Source organism: Salvelinus fontinalis, chromosome 11 (assembly GCF_029448725.1).
Source record: "Salvelinus fontinalis isolate EN_2023a chromosome 11, ASM2944872v1, whole genome shotgun sequence".
Taxonomy (NCBI): domain Eukaryota; kingdom Metazoa; phylum Chordata; class Actinopteri; order Salmoniformes; family Salmonidae; genus Salvelinus; species Salvelinus fontinalis.
This window is the reverse complement of record NC_074675.1, coordinates 22,669,988-22,694,073: the sequence shown is the minus strand read 5'-3', so window position 1 is coordinate 22,694,073 and position 24,086 is coordinate 22,669,988. Positions and strand designations below refer to the sequence as shown.

The following is a 24,086-nucleotide window of genomic DNA, read 5'->3' as shown; positions in this document are numbered from 1 at the left end:
CGACAGCTGCAGCTCATCAGTGGCAGTTCTCCCAATCCCCAGAGAGACAGGCCTGCCAATGTTTTTCCACTTCTATCTTCAATGTTATTTTAGTACTACAACTGAATATGAAACTGAAGACCCAATGTGGAACTGAAGACTACTATAGCTGAGAGAAGTCCTGAAAAGCTTCAAAAGGTAGTACTATGGAAACACAAGATATTGGAAATAGTCTGAGCCTGCCCTGGTGATATTGGAACTATTTTATATCAGGCACTTATTGCAGTCTCTTCATTATTTGATTGCACCACAGTGGATTGCACACACAGCACAGGAAACAGTTAATATGAATATCCTTCCTCTGTGTGTGCGCATGTGTGAATGTTTGTGCTGTCATGCAGAAGTGTGTGTGTCCACTCCATTGTGTCTCTGCCCTTGTGTTGGTTTTGTGGAGGTCACTCTGAAACAGTAGCCAGTGTTCCTATGTCACGAGCTGGGCCGAGTTAGGGGGTGGGCTGCGCCTGAGTCTTGTGTATCCGAAATGGTACCTCTATAACTTATGTAGTGAACAACCTCCGGCCAACCTCATGGGCCTCTGTCATGTGTAGTATAAAGCAGTAGCTAACTTACTATGTGGGAAACGTGAGGTAAAACTCATGCATCACGTGACTAGTGTTTCTCATTGATCATGGCACTTGATGATATAGTTGTGTGAAACACATTCAGGGATTGTGGCCAAGATAGAGGTCAGTTATCCAGTGTGTGAATGCAAAATAATTGTCCTTCATTACATTGAAAACATCTATATTTACCATACACAGTCAAACTAAAGGAAATTGAATCTGGTTACCGTGCCATCTATTGTGTTTTGAAGGTTAAGTTTTGACTCATGTGTCCTTTAATAGAAGGAACAATGGCTATCATTGGGCAGATTGGATTATGCTGAGCCCTGGGGCACCGGTCTATGGCCGGTTACGTGAACAGGCAAAAGCGGTGAGGGAGGAGCGCCCTTCTCAAATCTAACAGTAATCTGCGCAGCATGGTGCATCGTCCAAAAGCATTCATCTATTTTCTGAAAAAATATGTTAGACTTTTCAAACTAGTTTTCATTGGGAAGGAAGATAAAGCATTTTTAACATACAGAAGTTGGCCTTTTCTGTCATATGACCCGTTCCCATCAAATTCATACCACATATTTTAGGGGATAAATTGAAACCGAATCTCAAGTGCTTCACATTACAAGCTTTGCTACCGCTCATGACCTTGTTAATGGTGGGACAGGACTGTGTGTCATTGTGCCCTGTAGTCACATGTATCCACCGTGTGTGTGATGATAAGGACATCTGACAGGGAGAGAGGGAGTGAGAGAGAAGAGGTGGGAGAGAGGGAGACGTAAAAATAGAGACGTGGGAGGGAGACAAAAAGACAGACAGAGAGAGAAGAATAGAGAGCGAGAGGGAGAGAGCTTGCTGCACCACACTAAACGCCCCCTGCTTGCATGTTCACCAAACAATGCCCTTGTTGCAGCTGACTGGATGTCCTTAACAGGATCAGTGTCCTCTCACCTCATTGGCTGAGAAAGTAGGAGTGACTTAAACCCCATTGGGTGCTGCGGCTTCATGTGTGAGATCCATAGGATTGCAGCAACATCAGGGAGGGAGGGAGAATAGCCATCTAATACAGTATGTGATACATGAGTTTACTCCTCTGTTAAATTTATCTATTGGAGGACAGTGGAATAGACATAGCAGAGTGGAATGGGACACAGTGAAATGGAACACCAAAACCTTAGGCTAGTACAGTGGAAATGTAGTAGATTTACCATATGTCTATGTTAAAACTTCCACAGGATCGGTGCTCCCCCCCACGGGACGGTTGAGCTAACGTGCGCTAGTGTGATTAGCATGACGTTGTAAGTAACAAGAACATTTCCCAGGACATAGACGTCTTATATGGGCAGAAAGCTTAAATTCTTGTTAATATAACTGCACTGTCCAATTTACAGTAGCTATTACAGTGAAAAAAAGACCATGCTATTGTTTGAGAAGACTGCACAACAACAACAAACTTTTATCACAGCAACTGGTTTGATACGTTCACTTCTGAAGGTAAATAATGTACTTACATTCAGTAATCTTGCTCTGATTTGTCATCCTGAGGGTTCCAGAGATAAAATGTAGCATAGTTTTGTTTGATAAAATCCATTTTTATATTAAAATGTAGACACTTGGTGCTACAGTTTGAACCCCTGCTGTGTCTGCCCCCCCCCCCCCCCCCATCTAGATGTGTGAAGGTTAGTGTCTATACTGTAGGGAAGCTAATTATCCATCATTTATGACATTCCTGGGAGTGTGTAAGCTATTTTTTTTTATTACCATATCATTTTTTTTATGTTCTCTATAGTTATGTACTTGAAAATATATGAATTGACCAATTTGGCACATTTGTTCAAATTCTTGATACAACATTTTGAACAGTAATGCAATGGTTCATTGGATCAATCTAAAACTTTGCACATACACTGCTACCATCTAGTGGCCAAAATCTAAATTGCACCTATACTCTTAAGTGATATAATGGCCTTTCTATTGCATTTCAAAGATGATGGAACAAAAAAATAAATAGAAAACGCATGTTTTTTTCTTTGTATTATCTTTTCCCAGATCTAATGTGTTATATTATCCTACATTAATTTCACATTTCCACAAACTTCAAAGTATTTCCTTTCAAATGGTATCAAGAATATGCATATCCTTGCTAAAGGTCCTGAGCTACAGGCAGTTAGATTTGGGTATGTCATTTTAAGCAAAAATTGGGGGGAAAAGGGTCCGATCCTTAAACATCAACGTAAAAATGCGCAACATGATTTAAATAAATGTTTTCCTCCACCTACATAATCTTTCCAAAAACTGGGGAAACTAAAACATGACAAAGGGGAGGACAAACAATGTAGCACTGAGCCAAAGTAAACATCCTAGCGGCAGGGCGATGTCTGTACAGGAGACAGGCAGTGTCTATCGTCTGTCCACTGTCTGGTTTTATTGACATCATCACCCCTCTCTCTCCAGTTGACCGAGTGACTGTTGGACCTGTTGCAGTAGTTACAATAAGAGACCCTTAGACCCTTGTAATATTACATCATCGTACTATACCCTTTACACATCACACTGCGAGGAAATGACACAGGTTGACTGTATGTCACTGTAAAAAAAGTTTGTAACCTGGCTGCCTTAACATTTTTAAGTACAATTTGGATTTCGTGTTGAGTTAACCCAATCTAAAGTTACTTCAACCTAGTAAAGTAAGTGGAACTGACAAGTTGGATTTAATAACTTGTTGAGTGAACTTGATACTTTTAGTCAAATCAATGTGCTCCAACTGATGTTTTTAGTTGTCCTAACAAAGCTATTCAAGTTGTTTTGACAAATTACCATGTGGAGAGGACAAGTATTTGATAGTCAAAACAACTAAAGGTTATGTTTTTCTAACTTACTAACGTTTGTAACTTTGCTGTCTTCAAATGTCAAGTTGTGTCAACTTCCTATACAGTTGAAACAACATCTTAGAAAATAACACATTTCAGTGCTGACTAAATCTTTAGAATGATTTAATAGAGATTTCAAAAAGGAACATTGCGCAACAAAGTGACGTATCCTGTCTCTTGCTCAGATGTGAGCTTTTTCGCCAGTTTCAAAACTGGCAATGCACTCTTTAATGTCAACCAACAGACCACTTTACCTACAACAACATTCTCAATAACGGTTACATAAATGTTTTACTTGTTACTTTTTAGATGTGGTTGTTTAAAACATCAGTTGAAGTCATCTGAACCTGACATTTTAAGTCGACACTACTGTTATGTTGCTTCAGTTGATTTGACTGATTCGTTGAGACCTTCTAAGTTAAGTGAACAACTAGTTCTTAGCTGATTTAATATGATTTCATAAGTTAAGACAATTTGATATATTATAGTTGACTTTACATTTTTTGTCAACACAATTGTTATGTTGCTTCAGTTGATTTGCCTTCATGGTTGTATATTTCTAAGTTGAGTTAATTAACACATTGTTTTTTACAGTTGAAGTCAACTCAACAAAATTGTATTTTGACTTGGCTAGATAAAATAAGTCCTTTTGACTGTATCTCTATTTTTTTTTTTGTATCTTTTTTTTTACATATGTGTCGACTTCATTAATCCACAAAATGTTGATTTTAGAAAATAATGTATGAAAGTGACGTATCCTGTTCCAGTAAGTAGCCTTGTAGTTTTTAACTTTTGTAGGCTTTTTGAATGGTATTCAATGGGTAAAAACGTCATAAAGGACATCTGGTATTCATCTACAAACATGAATATACAGTAGCTAGAAAAAGTATGTGAACCCTTTGGAATTATGTGGATTTCTGCATAAATTGGTCATAAAATTGAATCTGATCTTCATCTCACAACAATAGACAAACACAGTCTGCTTATACTAACAACACACAAACAATACATTTATGTCTTTATTGAACACACTGTGTAAACATTTACAGTGTAGGGTGGGAAAAGTATGTGAACCCTTGGATTTAATAATGGTGTTGACTCTCCTTTAATAAACTCAACCAAACATTTTCTGTAGTTGCGGATCAGACCTACACAACGGTCAGGAGGAATTTTGGAGTCTGGTGTAAACCGCTCTTGAGGTCATGCCACAGCATTTTAAATCAAGGTTGAGGTCAGGACTCTGACTGGGCCACCCCAGAAGGTTTATTTTCTTCTGTTGAAGCCATTCTGTTGTTGATTTACTTCTGTGTTTTGGGTCGTTGTCCTGTTGCATCATTCAACTTCTGTTGAGCTTCAATTGGCAGACAGATAGCCTTACATTCTCCTGCAAAATATCTTGATAAACTTGGGAATTCATTTTTCCATTGATGATAGCAAGCTGTCCAGACCATGAGGCAGAAAAGCAGCCCCAAACCATGATGCTCCCTCCACCATACTTCACAGTTGGGATATGAGGTTTTGATGTTGGTGTGCTGTACCTTTTTTTCTCCACACATAGTGTTGTGTGTTCCTTCCAAACAACTCAACTTTAGTTTAATCTGTCCACAGAATATTTTGTCAGAAGCGCTGTGGAACATCGAGGTACTCTTTTGCGAACTTCAGACATGCAGCAATGTCTTTTTTGGGCAGCAGTAGCTTCTTCCATGGTGTCCTCCCATGAACACCATTCTTGTTTAGTGTTTTACGTATCATAGACTCGTCAACAGAGATGTTAGCATGTTCCCGAGATTTCTGTAAGTCTTTATCTGACACGCTAGGATTCTTCTTAACCTCATTGAGCATTCTGCACTGTGCTCTTGCAGTCATCTTTGCAGGATGGCCACTCCTAGGGAGAGTAGCAACAGTGCTGAACTTTCTCCATTTATAGACAATTTGTCTTACCGTGGACTGATGAATATCAAGGCTTGTAGAGATACTTTTGTAACCCTTTCCAGCTTTATGCAAGTCAACAATTCTTAATCTTAGGTCTTCTGATATCTCTTTTGTTTGAGGCATGGTTCACATCAGGCAATACTTCTTAAGAATTGCAAACTCACATTTTGTGAGTATTTTTTATAGGGCAGGGCAGCTCTACCCAACATCTCCAATCTCATCTCATTGATTGGAGTCCAGGTTAGCTGAGTCCAGGTTAGCTGACTCCTGACTCCAATTAGCTTTTGGAAAAGTCATTAGCCTAGTGGTACGCATACTTTTTCCAACCTACGCTGTGAATGTTTAAATGATGTATTCAATATAGACAAGAAAAATACAATCATTTGTGTGTTATTAGTTTAAGCACACTGTCTATTGTTGTGACTAAGATGAAGATCAGATCAAATTGTATGACTAATTTATGCAGAAAGCCAAGTAATTCCAAAGGGTTCTCATACTTTTTCTTGCCACTGTACAGTACCAGTCAAAAGTTTGAACACACCTACTCATTCAAGGGTTTTTCTTTATTTTTTACTATTTTCTACATTGTAGAATAATAGTGAAGACATCAAACTATGAAATAACACACATGGAATCATGTAGTAACCAAAACAGTGTTAAACAAATCAAAATAAATATATTCTTCAAAGTAGCCACCGTTTGCCTTGATGACAGCTTTGCACACTCTTGGCATTCTCTCAACCTGCTTGATGAGGAATGCTTTTACAACAGTCTTGAAGGAGTTCCCACATATGCTGAGCATTTGTTGGCTGCTTTCCTTCACTCTGCGGTCCAACTTATACCAAACTATCTCAATTGGGTTGAGGTCGAGTGATTGTGGAGGCAAGGTCATCTGATACAGCACTCCATCACTCTCCTTCTTGGTCAAATAGCCCTTACACAGCCTGGAGGTGTGTTGGGTCATTGTCCTGTTGAAAAACAAATGTTAGTCCCACTAAGCATAAACCAGATGGGATGGCGTATTGCTGCAGAATGCTGTGGTAGCCATGCTGGTTAAGTGTGCCTTCAATTCTAAATAAATCACTGACAGTGTCACCAGCAAAGCACAATCCACACCACCTCCATGCTTCATGGTGGGAACCACACATGCGGAGATCATGGAACCAAAAATCTAAAATTTGGACTCATCAAACCAAAGGACAGATTTCCACCCGTCTAATGTCCATTGCTTGTGTTTCATGAACCAAACAATTCTCTTCTTATTATTGGTGTCCTTTACTAGTGGTTTCTTTGCAACAATTTGACCATGAAGGCTTGATTCACACAGTCTTCTCTGAACAGTTGATGTTGAGATGTGTCTGTTACTTGAACTCTGTGAAGCATTTATTTGGGCTGAAATTTCTGAGGCTGCAGCAGAGATAATTCAGGGTCTTCCTTTCCTGTGACGGTCCTCATGAGAGCCAGTTTCATCATAACGCTTGATGGTTTTTGCGACTTTCGTATTGACTGACCTTCATGTCTTAATGTAATGATGGACTGTCATTTCTTTTTGCTTATTTGAGCTGTTTTTTCCATAGTATGGACTTGGTATTTTTCTAAATAGGGCTATCTTCTGTATATCGCCTCCTACTTTATTACAACACAACTGATTGGCTCAAATGCATTAAGAAGGAAATACATTCCACAAATGAACCTTTTAACAAGGAACACCTGTTCATTGAAATGCATTCCAGGTGACTACCTCATGAAGCTGGTTGAGAGAATGCCAAGAGTGTGCAAAGATGTCATCAAGGCAAAGCGTTCCACACTGTTTTTGACAAACCATTTCTGTATGAACCTCACTTTATGCACTAGGGCATTGTCATGCTGAAACAGGAAAGGGCCTTCCCCAAACTGTTGCCACAATGTTGGAAGCACAGAATCTTCTATAATATCATTGTATGCTTTAGTGTTAAGATTTACCTTCACTGGAACTAAGGGGCCTAGCCCGAACCATAAAAACAAGCCCCAGACCATTATCCCACCTCCACCAAACATTACAGTTGGCACTATACATTTGGACAGGTAGCATTCTCCTGGCATCCGCCAAACCCAGATTAGTCCATCGGACTGCCAGAGAAAGCGTTTCCAGTGCTCTAGAGTCCAATGGTGGCGACCTTTACACTACTCCAGTCGACTCTTGGCATTGCGCATGGTGATCTTAGGCTTGTGCTGTGCCATGGAAACCCATTTTATGAAAATTCTGCATTTTGACATGTCCCTCTGTACACCCTCTGTAACTTCTAGGAGGATTTTAACCCATTTAACCCCAACATTTCCACCATAATTGTGAAACCCTAGTTATTTTGTTGCTTTGACAAAGTTATTTGTGAAGAATATTATTTATTTCATGTGATTAGTGATTAATTTACGTCTGTCCCTCATTTTAAGGTCAACCCTGTTATGTGAACTGAACTCTTGTTTTAATATGCTGAAACTAGTCCTTCCAATTTCTTTTTGAAAGAAACATCGAACATCTAATAGTCAAATCATAGTGTAAAAGTAGGTGAGATGGTTCTACCTTCACCCTTACAGGGCACTCCAGTAACTCAGGATCATGATTCCCACCACAATTACAACGTCGTCGTCCTTCTACACACCGTCGTCCTTCTACACACCGTCGTCCTTCTACACACCGTCGTCCTTCTACACACCGTTGTCCTTCTACACACCGTTGTCCTTCTACACACCGTTGTCCTTCTACACACCGTTGTCCTTCTACACACCGTTGTCCTTCTACACACCGTCGTCCTTCTACACACCGTCGTCCTTCTACACACCGTCGTCCTTCTACACACCGTTGTCCTTCTACACACCGTTCTTCAGTATTCTCTGTTCATGCTACATAACCAAGCTTCACATACATAGGTATTTGCACCTTTTCAAAAAAACAACAGACCTTCCTCTTTTTCTCCATTCACCCAGCGGGTCAGACGCCGGGAACCAACCACACCAGGAATTCTCTTCAGGTATTCAACCTGACCATCCGTCGTCACCCCTGAGATGACTCCTTTGACGGGTGCTCTACTCCGAAGTTCAAAACACAAGACTTCTGTTGTCCGGATTCTTTGGAGGCCCGCTGCAATCTTGCTCTGTTCATCAGAAATACAATGAATAAAAATAAGACTAGTCCTGTTCACTCTGACAGACTGCACTCAACAAACGGACATCCTTGCTCAACAAAGTCGCTTGCCCAACAAGAAGCGATTCATTATCATTTACACACGTATCCTCCACTCCAATTTAAGACAATTTCCTTTTTCGATACTACTGTAGTCCATTCAGAACATTAGTCTTCACTAAATTTATTCAATGCGCTGTTTAATTCAAACTCAGCATCCACTTCCGCCATCCATCCTCCTTCGACCGAACCTCTCATCAACTCACCACTTCCCGTAAGAAAATGTGGATTTGTCATAGGGCTACCCTTCTTTATGGAATTATGTGTAGTCTACTCATGATGACCAGACAGAATTTCAAGGAAATGGGCTCAACAGGGAAATAATTTATTGGGTGATGTTTGTGTAGCAAAGCAATAAATAATGTCAACCACAAAAAAAGCTATGAGTGTATCAAGTTCAGACCATGTGTACACCACCATCTTGTCTATTTCAAGTCTTCTCTCATTGATTGAGAAAGGTGTCTGTCAAAATGACATGCAGCACTTTAGGATGGACCCACCTCTCAATTAATGAGAGAGGACTTGAACTAGACAAGATGGCAGTGTACAAATTGTTGGATTACTTCATGGTGCAAAAAACATATTTATTTTAATAAAAGAGCATTTTCTAAAATCAAAACGGAGCCCCTGTAACTGGACAAAGACATTTATGAGACTCCTGTTTCCACGAATCAAGGACGAAGGCAGTACTGCCAAGCTATGGTTGGTCGAAAATTCTCTGTGCTACACCAAACAGTACCTCAACTGTAACTCACAGAATAATTGATAGTCATAGTATCTGGTGTTACAATCTTCAGCTAAGACCATTGCAGCTTGTGAGCTTACTAGGGTTAGGTCTACTTATATTGGAATCACCTGTTGTCAATCACCAGAGGCTTTTAAATTTGCACATGACATATCTCTCTCCCTTTCTGTAGGTGCTTGGAATACGCTTTGCCTACAATTTCCCTTTTAATATTTTAATAAGTCCATTAAACACACCTAGTCTGTGTAATAGGCCTATTATATACCTACACAGTCCAATAATAAAACATAGAATAGATACATGCACATAACGTTTTGTAACAACCAGAGATTGAGTCCTGGGAAGTCGAATGTCATTAATGTATTTATATGTACCCGTTGCTATCGCAGAAGAGCAGCCCTTAATTTCCTCTTTTGTGTGCAAATGTGTCCCCATGCCAGCATGCCAAGGTGAACGTGGTCTAACGGTCATGGCTAGAAGGATACTGCTTAACGTTAAAAGTAGATTTGTTTGCATTTTAGCTAATCCTGACTTTAACCAATTATCCGAACCAGCTACATGAATTATCTTAATCTGCCGGTGTAAATTCTCAATTTAGTACAAAAAGTCAAATCGGACAAAAACGATATACCATCTAGCCAAAACTTGTTCCAACCGTCTGTCGACATATCACAATCTCAATTGCATAACGTTCACGTCCTCTCTCCTCATCCTTGCCTTCTCAAAACCCATTGGATGAAAAAGCCAGAGGTGCCGCTACTCTGACCTTCTCCCCCAATGGGGTTTGAGGACGCGAGGAGGATACAATTGATATTCTCTCCGTGTCAAACTCAGCCAGTGGTGAAGCCCTGCTTTGCATCCTCCTCTTTGGCTAAAAACCCGTTTAACCCCGAACTCCACAAGTGAAGTCATCACGTCCTCTCACTACCTGACTCTCGCCGCTGCTTCAATTGCCTGCCTCTTTGGACCAAAAAGGGATATAACCGATCTTTAAAATATATGCAAAAGGTATGTATGTAGCTACCGCCGGTGTTTGCTTTGACTTTGAGTGAATTGCTATCATAATTTTCGATTCTGTTCTGTCATGTGACGCACGACTGACTCATCACTTCGGTGTATGCTCAAAAATGCACGTAGGCCTACACACAATTTTTGGATATGTTCTGTAGGTTGCAAACTGGTTGCAATAGCCTAAATAATGGTCTTGATATTCCTTCATGGTTTGGTATTTGACATTTGGAATAGACGATGTAGGCTACGCGAAGCCTAATAGCATAACATGCTGTGTTTTAGCGAGGTGGCCTAGCTCCCTATAATAGTCGAGCGGTTGTCGTTAAAGGGGTGGATGTCGCTAATTTTACAGGATATTGAGATTTTCCTCGTTGATCTTCGTGAGCGACTCCGTCTTGAACGTGACACAGTTCTTGTATTACGAAATTTCATTTGAAGACGTGGTTAATGATTGACTGACGACATGAATATTAGTTTGAACTGTGCAGATTGTTAACGTTTGTCTAATTTTATAGATGTTCTGCCACCTTGCAGCCGACCAGTGTAAAACACAAAAAACCATCCGGCCATCAAGGACGATAGGACTATTGCCTCATTGTGATTACAAAAGGGTATTAAACATTGGCCTCCTACAAGGATATAGCTATGTTTTTTTTTGGGGGGGGGGGGGAATTATAATTTACCTATTGTGATATCAGTTATTGCATGTCCGACATCTTGAAGCTTCAATATTTTTAACATGATCAAGCCTATTAGTATTAATAGGCCTCTTTAGGGCGAGTCCATGACAGCAAGGCCCAAACATATATATTTTGGTATCTGACTGTTCAGGCAATTCTCACATACAAACTTCATTGGGAGGAAGAATGTTTGATATTCTTTTTACATTTGTATCATAAACCATTTGAGAAGATCATGAGGCCATTTTAGGCCCTTTTTTTTTTCATATACATGCCTCTTGAAAGACCCTATGATCAGTGAATGATACAGACATCTTGGTGTCATTATACATTTACATTTGAGTAACTTAGCAGACACTTATCTAGAGCGACTAAATAAGTAATGACTGCATACATTTTCCTGTGGCTACAAGTCCCCTATGGGACTCAAACCCAGGCGTTGCAAGCGCACCATGCTCTACCAACTGAGCCACACGGAACCCATTATGGTCCTTAGTGTGCTCTAAAATATGGATGTCTAGATTCTGAAATGCATTATCTCAAGTACCCTTCTTGATTTTGTTGAAATTGTTTAAAACAATGTACTGTACAAGTACATCACATTTCCAGAGTGGGTGATCTTCAACTTTAAAGTTATGATAAATGTTATGAGCACCACCAACACAGGGAATGGGCAAATTGATTTAAAGGGAACTCCCTCTGCTTGTGATTTGCTGAATGTGCATTCCTAAAAGAGGTCTGGGATTGTTTAAAGGAGAAGTTTACTCTTTGAACCAAATTATTATTTTTTGATGTAAACGGCATGTTATAGACTTTTTTAGTTGTTGTTGCTATTTCACTTGTTTTTGAAAAACGTACCCCAACAGCGATATCCTTCCTCATGCTCGTTCAGCAGTAGTTGTAGGGGCACAGAAAACATGAACAAAGGCTCCAAAAACACCCCAATACGTCCTTTAACTTCTTACGGCTGAAATCCTGTTAACTTCTCTGCGCTACGGATCCCTTTAGCGGGATCATTTTCATAAACAACCTCTGAATTGCAGGGCGCAAAATATTAATACAAATATTTATCATGCAATCACAAGTGAAATATACCAAAACACAGCTTAGCTTGTTGTTAATCCACCTAACGTGTCAGATTTTGAAAATATGCTTTGCAGCGAAAGCAATCCAAGCTTTTGTGAGTGTATCAATCAATGCTAGAACAGCTAGCCCCAAATTAGCATGGTCAGAAAAGCAATAAAATGAATCGCTTACCTTTGATAATCTTCGGATGTTTGCACTCACGAGAGTCCCAGTTACACAATAAATGTTCTTTTTGTTCAATAAATATTACTTTTATAACAAAAAAACACCATTTGGGTTGCGCGTTATGTTCAGAAAACTACAGCCTCGTTCCGTTCGACGAAAATTCCAAAAAGTATCCCTAATGTTCGTAGAAACATGTCAAATGTTTTTTATAATCAATCCTCAGGTTGTTTTTAACAAACATAATCGATAATATTTAGACCGTAACCTATTCAATTAAAGAGAGAAAGAAAATGGAGAGCTACCACTTTCGAGCGCAGGAACTAATCAGAGGACACCTGACTAGTTTTGAAAAATCTTGCTCATTTTTTAAAATAAAAGCCTGAAACTGTCTAAAGCCTGGTCACAGCTTGAGGAAGCCATTGGAAAAGGAATCTGGTTGATACCACTTTAAATGGAAGAAAGACTGGCAAGGAAACACAGATTTAAAAAATAAATCACTTCCGGGTTAGATTTCCTCAGGTTTTCGCCTGTAGAATCAGTTTTGTTATACTCACAGACAATATTTTGACAGTTTTGGAAACGTTGGAGTGTTTTCTATCCTAATCTGTAAATTATATGCATATTCTACGATCAGGACCTGAGAAATAGTCAAGAGGTTAACGGGATCGATTTGACAACAGCCAGTGAAAGTGCAGGGCACCAAATTCAAACAACAGAAATCTCATTAAAATTCCTCAAACATACAAGCATTATACACCATTTTAAACAAATTTGTTGTTAATCCCACCACAGTGTCCGATTTCAAAAAGGCTTTACGACGAAAGCATACCATGCGATTATGTTAGGTCAGTGCCTAGTCACAAAAAAACACAGCCATTTTTCCAGCCAAAGAGAGGAGTCACAAAAAGCAGAAATAGAGAAAATGAATCACTAACCTTTGATCTTCATCAGATGGCACTCATAGGACATAATACATGTATGTTTTGTTCGATAAAGTTCATATTTATATCCAAAAATCTCAGTTTACATTGGCGTGTAATGTTCAGTAATGTTTTGCTTTCAAAACATCCAGTGATTTTGCAGAGAGCCACATCAATTTACAGAAATACTCATCATAAATGTTGATATAAATACAAGTGTTATGCATGAAATTAAAGATATACTCCACTGCAACCGCTGTGTCAGATTTCAAAAAAGCTTTACAGCGAAAGCACACCATGGAATAATCTGAGTACAGCGCTCAGCCACCAAAACAAGCCATACAGATACCCACCATGTTGTGAAGTCAGAAATACCATTATAAATATTCACTTTCCTTTGATCTTCATCGGAATGCACTCCCAGGAATCCCAGTTCCACAATAAACGTTTGATAAAATCTATAATTTATGTCCAAATACCTCCGATTAGTTCACAAATTCACAAGGTGCAGGCACTTAGTCCAGACAAAGTCAAAACAGTTCCATTACAGTTCGTAGAAACATGTCAAACGATGTATAGAATCAATCTTTGGGATGTTCCTTTGTCTTTAGAAATGAAAGGGAACGCAGCTCGCTCTCATGGCCGCACGCGTGACTTAGCTCATGGCATTCTGCTAGACCCCTTAGTCAAACAGCTCTTATTTGCTCCCCCTTCACAGTAGAAGCCTGAAACAAGGTTCTAAAGTCTTGACATCTAGTGGAAGCCATAGGAAGTGCAATCCAACCAAATTTACACTATCTTGGATAGGCAATTACTTGAAAATCTACCAACCTCAGATTTCCCACTTCCTGGTTGGATTTTTTTCTCATGTTTTTTCCTGCCATATGAGTTCTGTTATACTCACAGACATCATTCAAACAGTTTTAGAAACTTCAGAGTGTTTTCTATCCAAATCTACTAATAATATGCATATCTTAGCTTCTGGGCCTGAGTAGCAGGCAGTTTACTCTGGGCATGCTTTTCATCCAAATGTGAAAATAGCGCCCCCAGCCATAAGAAGTTAAGAAACATCAACACTCTATTGCCTTGTTCACGTGCTAGTTGGAACTAGGAAACTCAAAAATGTCTGACTTACTAACTGGTTGAACCTGGCACATGTATAACTACAACCAGTTGTGCAGAGCGATTAACTGATATTTGTTATTTTACAGTTTTTAAACAACTAATTTGAAGTGGTTCAATTTTAATTCCATGCGCACATTGCACAGTTTCTCTAGAGATAAATCAGATCAAGCCCGACCTGTGCGACGTAGTGGGGAGTTGTAGTTTCCAACAAGGCCAATATTCGATATAGTTTAACACAGAAAATTTGGTAATTAACTAGAATGACCATAATCTATTGCACGCCTACTTGTCTGTTTCTTTTATGCCGCTACCTATAAGAGACAGAATGCCCGTTTGCGAGCGAGCAGTTGCTTCGAGGTATCTCTACCTGAAAATACATTAAGTAATTAATCGTTGGTATTCAGTAGTCATAAAAGTATGCCTTATTTACTTTGAAGAACTACGAAAATAGTGATTTGTCAACCAGCATAGGCAGCACTCTATAGAGATGAGATAATGACTTGGAATTAAATAATAGTTATCAAATAAAACAAATGTATTATACAACAATTGAAATGTTATTAAAGTAATGTGAAATGATTAATAAGTGATAAGCAGTAATGGGCAGTCACTACCATCATGGGCCTTTTTATTGTTTTATTCTGTGTTACCTTACAGCATTCCACCTACAATGCATAATAGTCCGTTGAATGTTTAAAATTATTATTTTTTTTTAAAGGCCCATGATGCTAATCACTCAGCACTAAGAACCAGTTAGCAAGTTGGACATTTGAGTTTCCTAGTTCCGACTAGCACGTGAACGTGGCATATAACATTGAAAATATTATGTATAAATTCGGTCATGTCTTCAAAAGTAGAGGAGAACCCACTCTGGAAATGTGGCAATATCGTTTAAAAGTTTGGGGTCAGTTAGAAATGTCCTTGTTTTTGAAAGAACAGCATTTTATTTTTTTTAAATGAGATCAAATTGATCAGAAATACAGTGCAGACATTGTTAATGTTGTAAATGACTACTGTAGCTAATTTAAAAAGAAAAAATTATGGAATATCTACAGAGGCCCGTTATCAGCAACCATCACTCCTGAGTTCCAATGGCACGTTGTGTTAGCTAATCCAAGTTTATAATTTTAAAAGGCTAATTGACCAGTAGAAAACCCTTTTGCAATTATGTTAGCACAGCTGAAAACTGTTCTGATTTTAAAGAAGCAATAAAACTGGCATTTAGACTAGTTGAGTATCTGGAGCGTCAGCATTTGTGGGTTCGATTACAGGCTCAAAATGGCCAGAAACAAAGACCTTTCTTCTGAAACTCGTCAGTCTATTCTTGTTCTAAGAAATGAACAGAATAGAAAGAGGAGTGGGAGGCCCCGGTGCACAACTGAGCAAGAGGACAAGTACATCGGAGTGTCTAGTTTGAGAAACAGACGCCTCACAAGTCCTCAACTGACAGCTTCATTAAATACAACCCACAAAACACCAGTCTCAACGTCGACTGCCAGTGGAAGGGAGGACAGTAGCAGGTGACCCAATTGTGGTTTGACTTATGATTTCCCATTGCAGCCAATTCAGTTGCAGTAATTCCGTTACAGATTTTTGGGTAATTCCGTTACTAATTTGTTAACTCGTAATTCCCTTTAACTTAAATCATCAACACAATTGATATCAGTAAAATCACTAACTAGTTGGTAGGTCTACCATTACTTGTTACTTCTGTAAACTTTCATTATTCTCCGTCATGATGGACAGAATTGAGAAAGTATCTTAGATATGTGGGTAACGGAATCACAAGGTACTATTTCTTAAATTTACAGAAGGTAAACCATTTATCTAATTAAACATACATTGTGTTTTTCTGTTACATTGTAATACTTTTTATGGTAGATGCTTTTATGACTCCTTTTCCATCTGTTTATCCAGAAATCAAAGCCTTTACTTATGCCAAATTTTTAAGATGGAAAGTGGTTGAAAAATGTATTTATGCCTTTATTTCCCCCAAAATATAGACTTAGCTGTCATTTGACACCCACTTTTGATAAGCTCCTATGAACTTCACATGTTGGTGATCTTGGTTCCATTTTGATGGCAATGCTTAACTGTTCCAAAAAAATTAAAAATTAAAAAATAAGCTAAATCATCAAGGGTACTTTTGTTCATTCATATTTTTCATTTTTAATGTGAACATCTTTATTTCAGAATCTAGAAATACTCCATATTTTAGAGCTTTCTATAAGGAGTATAATGACACCAAGATGTTGTCTGTATTATGTGTGGTTCACGGATCATGGGATCTTACAAGAGGCATGTATGGGCCTAAAATGGAAACTTTCATTATGATTTTCAAAAAAATGGCTTGTGATTAAAATTAAAGCATATTAATTGACCTTCCTCCCAATGCATTTTCTATGTGATAATTGCCAGAACAAACTGAGATCTACATTTTTATTCTGGTCTTCCTGGTGTGGAATCGCCCTATAGGCCTCTATGGTAAGCTACTAGAACATCACGTATTTGAAATGCTATGTTATAGCTACACAACACAATGTCTCTTGGACTTGTCCTTTCACAGTACACTGTGAATAGGCAGCCTCTGACACCAGCCATAGTGCCGTTATCCACCCATTTTGTCAAGTATTTTATCTAATTTCTATAGTATTGTTCTGTGATTGACTGACAAGGTGAACACATTGCGCCTAATGGACAAGCCTCTGATTCCCTCTCTCGCCGTGTCTAGACTTGACCGTTCATGCAGCTTTAGTATTCTGATCATAGTTCTGCACATGGAATTCTGACCGCGTCTACGTCTACATTTAAATGTCCACTGTGACCAGAGTGTGTCCGGATTCCCTTTTCGCACGCTATGTTCAAATGCCGGTATGCATTCTACAAACGGTAGAATAGGCAAAATATTATAACACAACAGCTGATGGCAGTAGACCAGATCTGAACACAATCAGACCAGAAGTGACGTTTGTGTATCTAGACCCATCTTTTCAATGTGTTCTTCGTATTTTGATAGCAGAAGTTGCATGCAAGTGACAAGTGTAGACATGGCCTCTATCTTCCATGTCCTGTCGACCTTGTTCAGATATGGGTGATTCCTCACAAAATAGCTTTATTTTTTTTAAATGTCCGAAATGTAATTCATAGAAGGGTCTTTTGGAGGAAGGATGTTGACACATATTAACATTTGTATCTTAAGGCATAATTGAGAAATAATTTAATTGAAGTTGGAATATTTACAGGCATATCAAGGTTCCAGAGTGGGATCTCGGATACTTTTAGTTATGATCCAATTTGTAAGCATTACCAACAGAGTGAATGTGAAAATGGATTCAAAATGTTTGTTTAAGACCCATGTGACATTAATATTTGAATTGTTTGCCAACTGTAGTAACTGCCTCTCACATGGACATGCAATAGGCTAGAGATTTGCGATTATGTGAACAGAGCAACTCCCACTGACGCCACTTATCGCGCAAGTTTTTGCACGCAGCAGCAGATGGAGGGGGCAGTGTGTTTTGTGCATTATAATTTTGGCTCGGGTCTATAGATGAGGGAGGATTAGGGTGACCTCAAAGGTGCGTGTTTGTTGGACCCTTTTTTTGTGGGGGGGAGGCAGGTTACTGTGTATTCTCTGGTCCAGGAGGACCTCAGGGGGACCTTCTGGTTGGACAAGGGGGGGAAATCTGGGGCTGTGGAAGTAGGATGGCTCCCTGCTGCCTTTGATCTGTGGTAGACCTTGCATTTCCAGACAAAGCAAGTATCCTGTTTGATCAAGATTGTTAGTTTGATAACCAGGCAATGTCCGGTCATTGTTATTGCCTTATGAAATCACCCTGGCTTAGTTGTTGCTTTATATTGTTCCGTATGTCTAGCCAGGATATTCTAGTGAAAGGACGAAGGGACATAATTATTGTCCTTGGGTTTGATAGTGAACTTATTACTCGTGTGTTTACTTGGTAGGGACTGCTCAGTAAGGAAGGTTGTAATGGTAGGATGTCCAGGCTTTTGATTCCAAAGATCCTCTCCTATAAATGTTTGAAGCTGTATTGTACTGTTGGTCTCCTGCTGAGGTTTAAACTGTGTGTGGGTGTAGGCCTCCATGCTGCGGGTTAGTGAGTTTTGCAGTTGGTTGCGTGCCAAAGTAGCAGGACTTAAGTTGACAAATAATGGTTTGAAGCAATGCCAGTTTACTAGTCTTAAATTGGGCTACAGTATATCTAGCAATATACACTAACTGCACTGGAGTAGCTATGGGAAACAATAGCAGAACATTTTAGAAACGTGACCTTTAACCCACTATGCAAAATGGTTTCCAAATGGTTACGAAATGCGTGTCTAAACAAGACCTTTGGCCCTTGGCCTCAAACACTAGGGACAGACCTAGGTTAAGATAATATTTAGTGTAGGCTATTTCAATTACTTTCAAGGACATTTCGAAGCAAGTATTTGGATATGTTTTCTTTGAAAATAGGCTACACGTAGTTGAATATTCAGAATGCATTTTCAAATATTGAAATACTTTATGCATTTGAACCCAGGTCTGTTTGGTCTTAGGTGTATTTGAAATAATGTATTAGGAAGTCCGTAGTTTAGGCTATCTATCAGAAGTTTATTTGAAAATATTTTCAAAATTTTCAAAAGTAGCTGATTTGACCACATTTAAAAAATAAAAAACTTAAATATCCATTTATTTGAACCCAAGTTTGACTAGGATATTGGTTTTGACTCAGTCTGGAGTAAATCAATTAAATACAGCAGTGTTTATTTGATTGGCTTAAGAAATGCATTCCTTTTGGCTAGATCCCCAGACACAGATTAAGCCTATGCCTAGACTAAAGACCGTGCTCAATGTTGAGGCAAAAGCATGATTACCTCACACAAAATTCACACACTGTGATCTTGGACCAGGTTTCCCTTTGAATATTTATTTTCTCTCACTAGACTAACCTTGATAACTAGACTAAAGGTTAAACTATCTCCTTCCTTCTCTCCCTCCTCCAGCGTCGTGGATCATGTCGTCTGTGATGCAGAAGTTGATCACCCCCATGGCCAGCGGCCCTGCTGAGCCCCCCAGGAACAAGGTGACCGTGGTGGGGGTGGGCATGGTGGGCATGGCCTGTGCCGTCAGCATCCTCCTCAGGGTAAGTATGACTATATCACTGTCTTACTGTTACTTTACAACTGCATTACTACTCTTACTACTGTGTTATTAGTACTTTACAAGTACATTAGTCCTAATTTACTTTACCTCTGAATTACTACTATTATTGTGATACCAACAAATAGTTACTACTCAGTTATTATGTAGGCTGGTTGTAAATGTGGATTTTACCATATCATTTCTAAGTAAATACCAGGTATTCATGACCAAACTATCCTTCTGGCCCTTCTTTCCACCCCTACCTTCTCTCTCCTCCTCCTTCCTGTAGGACTTGGCTGATGAGCTGGCTCTGGTTGATGTGATGGAGGATAAGCTGAAGGGAGAGATGATGGACCTGCAGCACGGCAGCCTCTTCCTAAAGACATCTAAGATAGTCGCCGACAAAGGTAAGATAATCCCCCTTGTGTGTATTTCACTGGAGAGCAAAAAAAGCGGAATATGTATGTATTTTGCCATTAAAAGTGTAATGCAGCTTGTTTTGAAACCAGTTTAAGGTTGCTTGCGTCTCATTGATTGCCATTTAGACTCCCCCCCCCCCCCCCCCCCCCCCTGCTAAATGGGAAAAGTCTACGTAATTCAACTGCTCTTTCCCTATCTCTGTCCAGACTATGCCGTGACTGCAAACTCCCGCATCGTGGTTGTGACCGCTGGCGTGCGTCAGCAGGAGGGAGAGAGCAGGCTCAACCTGGTCCAGAGGAACGTCAACATCTTCAAACACATCATCCCCCAGATCGTCAAACACTCTCCCAACTGCACCCTTATCGTGGTGTCCAACCCAGGTACACACACACTGACAATTTAAATCTTGGACGCAAGGTAAATTGTTTCCGGCATTATCCCCTAGATTGCATTGGCCAACCCTGTTCCAACATTCCACCCTTACCAACAGTATCACACCACTCCACAATTCAAGATAAGAGAGAGGGCACTGTGACAACAGTGGGTGGCAGGGATGGGCAGTCAATCATTAACGTTGTCAAGGGTGTGTGTGTTTGACCATATCCCTGTCTCTCCCTACCTCTAGTGGATGTGCTGACCTATGTGACATGGAAGTTGAGCGGCCTGCCCAAACACCGTGTTATCGGCAGCGGCACCAACCTGGACTCCGCCCGTTTCCGTTTTCTGATGGCTGAGCGCCTGGGCATCCATGCCACCAGCTTCAACGGATGGGTGCTGGGAGAACACGGCGATACCAGCGGTGGGTAGGGATGATGATGGTGATTGGTCCTGGTAGAGCACAGAGACCCCATCGGTGGGGATGATGTCAGTGGAGTGCATACTTTAGTGGGAATCTGAGCGCATGTGTGAACTTCTTTTCACACCCAGTTGGCAGCTTTAACAGCTTTTAAAACAAAAGTACTTGTTTTGGCATTGTTACATCACTCTGCACATCCAGTTATCTCTGTCAGAAATAATGCGTGAGTTGAGTCTGCTTGTTTTATGAGTGAGTTGAGTCTGCTTTTTTTTTAAAGAAGGAAATCTGAATATTTTCTGTGTAAAATAATAAATATCTGTGTGTGTTAGTCCCTGTGTGGAGCGGTGTCAGCGTAGCTGGAGTTAACCTGCAGAAGCTGAACCCAGAGTTTGGCCTTGACGGAGACAAGGAGAACTGGAAGGCCACCCATAAGGAAGTGGTCGACAGGTAAATAGCCTAAACCTATCCCCAGCTCCATCCAGAGTCTAAATATGTACCTCTGACTCCACCTAGCGCTCGTAGTACAGCTAGAGTTTACACCGTACTGGTCACCACCTTCTGATTCATTCATATCTACTGGAGCTGTCAAGGTGTAAGGGCTAAAATAAGGATGAGATCAGGCTGGGCTAATATTTGGTATCATTAATATAACTAGTTCTACTGACATTGTATACTAGAATAAGTATCAAAGCCCGCCCTCACATTTTATTTTGCATTAACCTTTTATTTGAGTTAACGTTCATGCAGGTTCACCTCATTGAGAGCGTTTTACCTGTTCAAGATGGCAACAGTTGGATGTAGATGCTGACTGACAGTGATTGTTTTGTGTGCTCCTCCAGTGCCTATGAGGTGATCAAGCTGAAGGGGTATACCAACTGGGCCATCGGCCTGAGTGTGGCTGATCTCACTGAGAGCATCATCAAGAACATGAGCAGGATCCACCCTGTCTCCACCATGGTCAAGGTGACGGGATAACACAGACGCATGCGTGCAGACACGCGCACAGTTACACGCACATTATGTGCATGTAAACACACACACACAAAGAGCGAGAGAGGGATTCAAACACACACATTTCTATGTGATAATGACTGACAGCTGTGTTTTGTTTCCCCCAGGACATGTATGGTATTGGCGAGGAGGTGTTCCTGTCCCTGCCATGCGTGCTGAACAGCAATGGAGTGGGCAGTGTGATCAACATGACCCTGACTGCTGCTGAGGTGGGCCAGCTGAAGAAAAGTGCAGACACACTCTGGGGCATCCAGAAGGACCTCAAGGACATCTAGAGACACGCATCTACCCTTCCTCCCTCCGTTTCCGATGCAGTCAATCCCAGACCTAGTTTCACCTGTTCTCCGATCTACTGTATCCACCTTAATCTACTGGTATACATTCTTTCTTTCACCCCCCCCCCCCCCCCCCCCCCCCCCCCCCCCCACTTTCCTTTTGTAGGATGAGGTTACTGTGTTTCCGTGCTAGGTACTGTGTGAACCAGTATGACTATGTACCCTCATTGGATTCATGTGTTGAAGCTGTTGTACTACGATCAAAAAGTGTTGGCTTTATCCTCCATTTGCACCTTCTTGAAGCACTGTTCACTTCCTGTCGGGAGCGCAGAAACAAAGACCCTATAACTGGGTCTCCTCCTGTCGGGGAGCAGTGGTGTTGGTTATTGTGCGAGATGTTCAGTCTGACATTGATTGCCAGAAAGAAACAAAAGGGGGGGGGGTCAGAGGTGGAATCAGTCGGAACGGGCTACTTTAGTTTTATTTTTTACTTACTGTAACACCCATGTTTGTGTAATGAATGACGACAACCAATGAGTAACTTAATAAATACTTTAACCTTATGAAGCATGTTATTGTGTCCAATGACATAAACGTTCCTCAATAAACGAGGCTACACAATGCCTCCCTGCTGTTAGATATTGCTACTAAGTAATCTGACATTTAAAAAATGATGAGTGACATGTAGAAGGAAATCCAGGTCCCTTGTCATACTTTTATTCACATACACCGTCAAATAAATTTGGACAATATTTTCAGTAAAGGAACATTCTGTTACGTAGCCAAAAGTACTGCATGTTAACATCGCTTTACTTCCCCAACCAACAAAATAAGGCCCTGTCCACTGTTTAGTGGTTGCTGAAATTAGTCTAGCTGATTCAAGACATTTACACTATATGGCCAAATGTATGTGGACACCCCTTCAAATTAGTGGCTTTGGCTATTTCAGCTACACCTGTCAACAAAGATGTCTGTCCTCGGTTACTATACTCACTACCGAGTTCCAAACTGCCTTTGGAGGCAACGTCAGCACAGTAACTGTTCGTCGGGCGCTTCGTGAAATGGGTTTCCATGGCCGAGCAGCCGCACACAAGCCTCAGATCCCCATGCTCAATGCCAAGTGTCGGCTGGAGTGGTGTAAAGCTTGCAGCCACTGGACTCTGGAGCAGTAGAAATTAGTTCTCTGGAGTGATGAATCCCGCTTCACCATCTGGCAGTTCGAAGGACGAATCTGGGTATGGCGGATGGCAGGAGAACGCTACCTGCCCGACTGCATAGTGCCAACTAAAGTTTGGTGATGGAAAAATAATGGTCTGGGGTGGTTTTCATGGTTCGGGCTAGGCCCCTTAGTTCCAGTGAAGGGAAATCTTAATGCTACAGCATTCTAGACAATTCTGTGCTTCCAACTTTGTGGCAACAGTTTTGGGAAGGCTCTTTCCTCTTTCCGCATGACAATGCGAGGTCCATACAGAAATGGTTTGTTGAGATCGGTGTGGAAGAACTTTACTGGCCTGCACAGAGCCCTGACCTCAACCCCATAAGACACCTTTGGGATGAATAGGAACGCCAGGCCTAATCGCCCAACATCAGTGCCTAACCTCACTAATGCTCTTGTGGCTGAATGGAAGCAAGTCCCTGCAGCAATGTTCCAACATCTAGTGGAAAGCCTTCCCAGAAGAGTGGAGGCTGTTATAGCATCAAAGGAGGGACCAAATACATATCAGTGCCCATGACTTTGGAATGAGATGTTCGACGAGCAGGTATCCACATACTTTTGGTCATGTAGTGTACTTTTGGCGATTGAGTGTATTTTCCTTATTGTCATTACAAGGTGTAATAATAATAATAATTACATCATACAAGACATGTACAAAACTTTTATTCAGCAGACTTGCATTTCCCAAACCCACCTTATAAGTAGACAATATGACACAAACTCTTTACCTCATGAGTGAATGGTTATAAAGATGCTGCTCTAACTGCTACAACATAAGCAATTGACCATCTCCATTGTTTAAACATTGGTTCCTTCTTGGCAATTTAGGCAGGAACATCTAGTTCTCTGAAGTAGAGTAGAATAGGCAACAGTTTGCT

The 24,086-nt window shown here is 40.4% G+C and overlaps 1 protein-coding gene and 1 long non-coding RNA gene across 3 annotated transcripts; one reads left to right on the top strand and one right to left on the bottom strand.

Moving 5' to 3' along the window:
• The first annotated feature begins 1,690 nt into the window (after positions 1 to 1,690).
• LOC129865293 (L-lactate dehydrogenase B chain-like) lies at positions 1,691 to 22,555 on the top strand. Of its 2 annotated transcripts, none has more exons than XM_055937954.1 (8): positions 1,691 to 2,087; positions 19,352 to 19,491; positions 19,780 to 19,897; positions 20,117 to 20,290; positions 20,536 to 20,709; positions 21,036 to 21,153; positions 21,546 to 21,669; positions 21,825 to 22,555. In XM_055937954.1, exons 2-8 carry the CDS (start codon positions 19,363 to 19,365, stop codon positions 21,990 to 21,992), a joined length of 1,005 nt encoding a protein of 334 aa, XP_055793929.1. In that variant the 5' UTR covers positions 1,691 to 2,087; positions 19,352 to 19,362; the 3' UTR covers positions 21,993 to 22,555. The 2 variants fall into 2 exon arrangements, with proteins under 2 accessions (XP_055793929.1, XP_055793928.1); XM_055937953.1 differs by lacking the exon at positions 1,691 to 2,087 and adding an exon at positions 10,240 to 10,368.
• On the bottom strand, positions 5,938 to 10,021 carry LOC129865296 (uncharacterized). The gene is made up of 2 exons (XR_008761348.1): positions 9,735 to 10,021; positions 5,938 to 8,526 (listed from the first exon to the last, which is right to left on the bottom strand). It is a non-coding gene; the product is annotated as an uncharacterized LOC129865296 (long non-coding RNA).
• Positions 22,556 to 24,086: the final 1,531 nt, after the last annotated feature.

Coding starts and splice junctions, on each gene's coding strand:
- LOC129865293 (XM_055937954.1), top strand. CDS start 19,363: ATGTCGTCTGTGATGCAGAAGTTGATCACCCCCATGGCCAGCGGCCCT. Junction 19,898..20,116: donor TAAGATAGTCGCCGACAAAG/GTAAGATAATCC, acceptor ATCTCTGTCCAG/ACTATGCCGTGACTGCAAAC. Junction 20,710..21,035: donor AGAACACGGCGATACCAGCG/GTGGGTAGGGAT, acceptor TGTGTGTGTTAG/TCCCTGTGTGGAGCGGTGTC.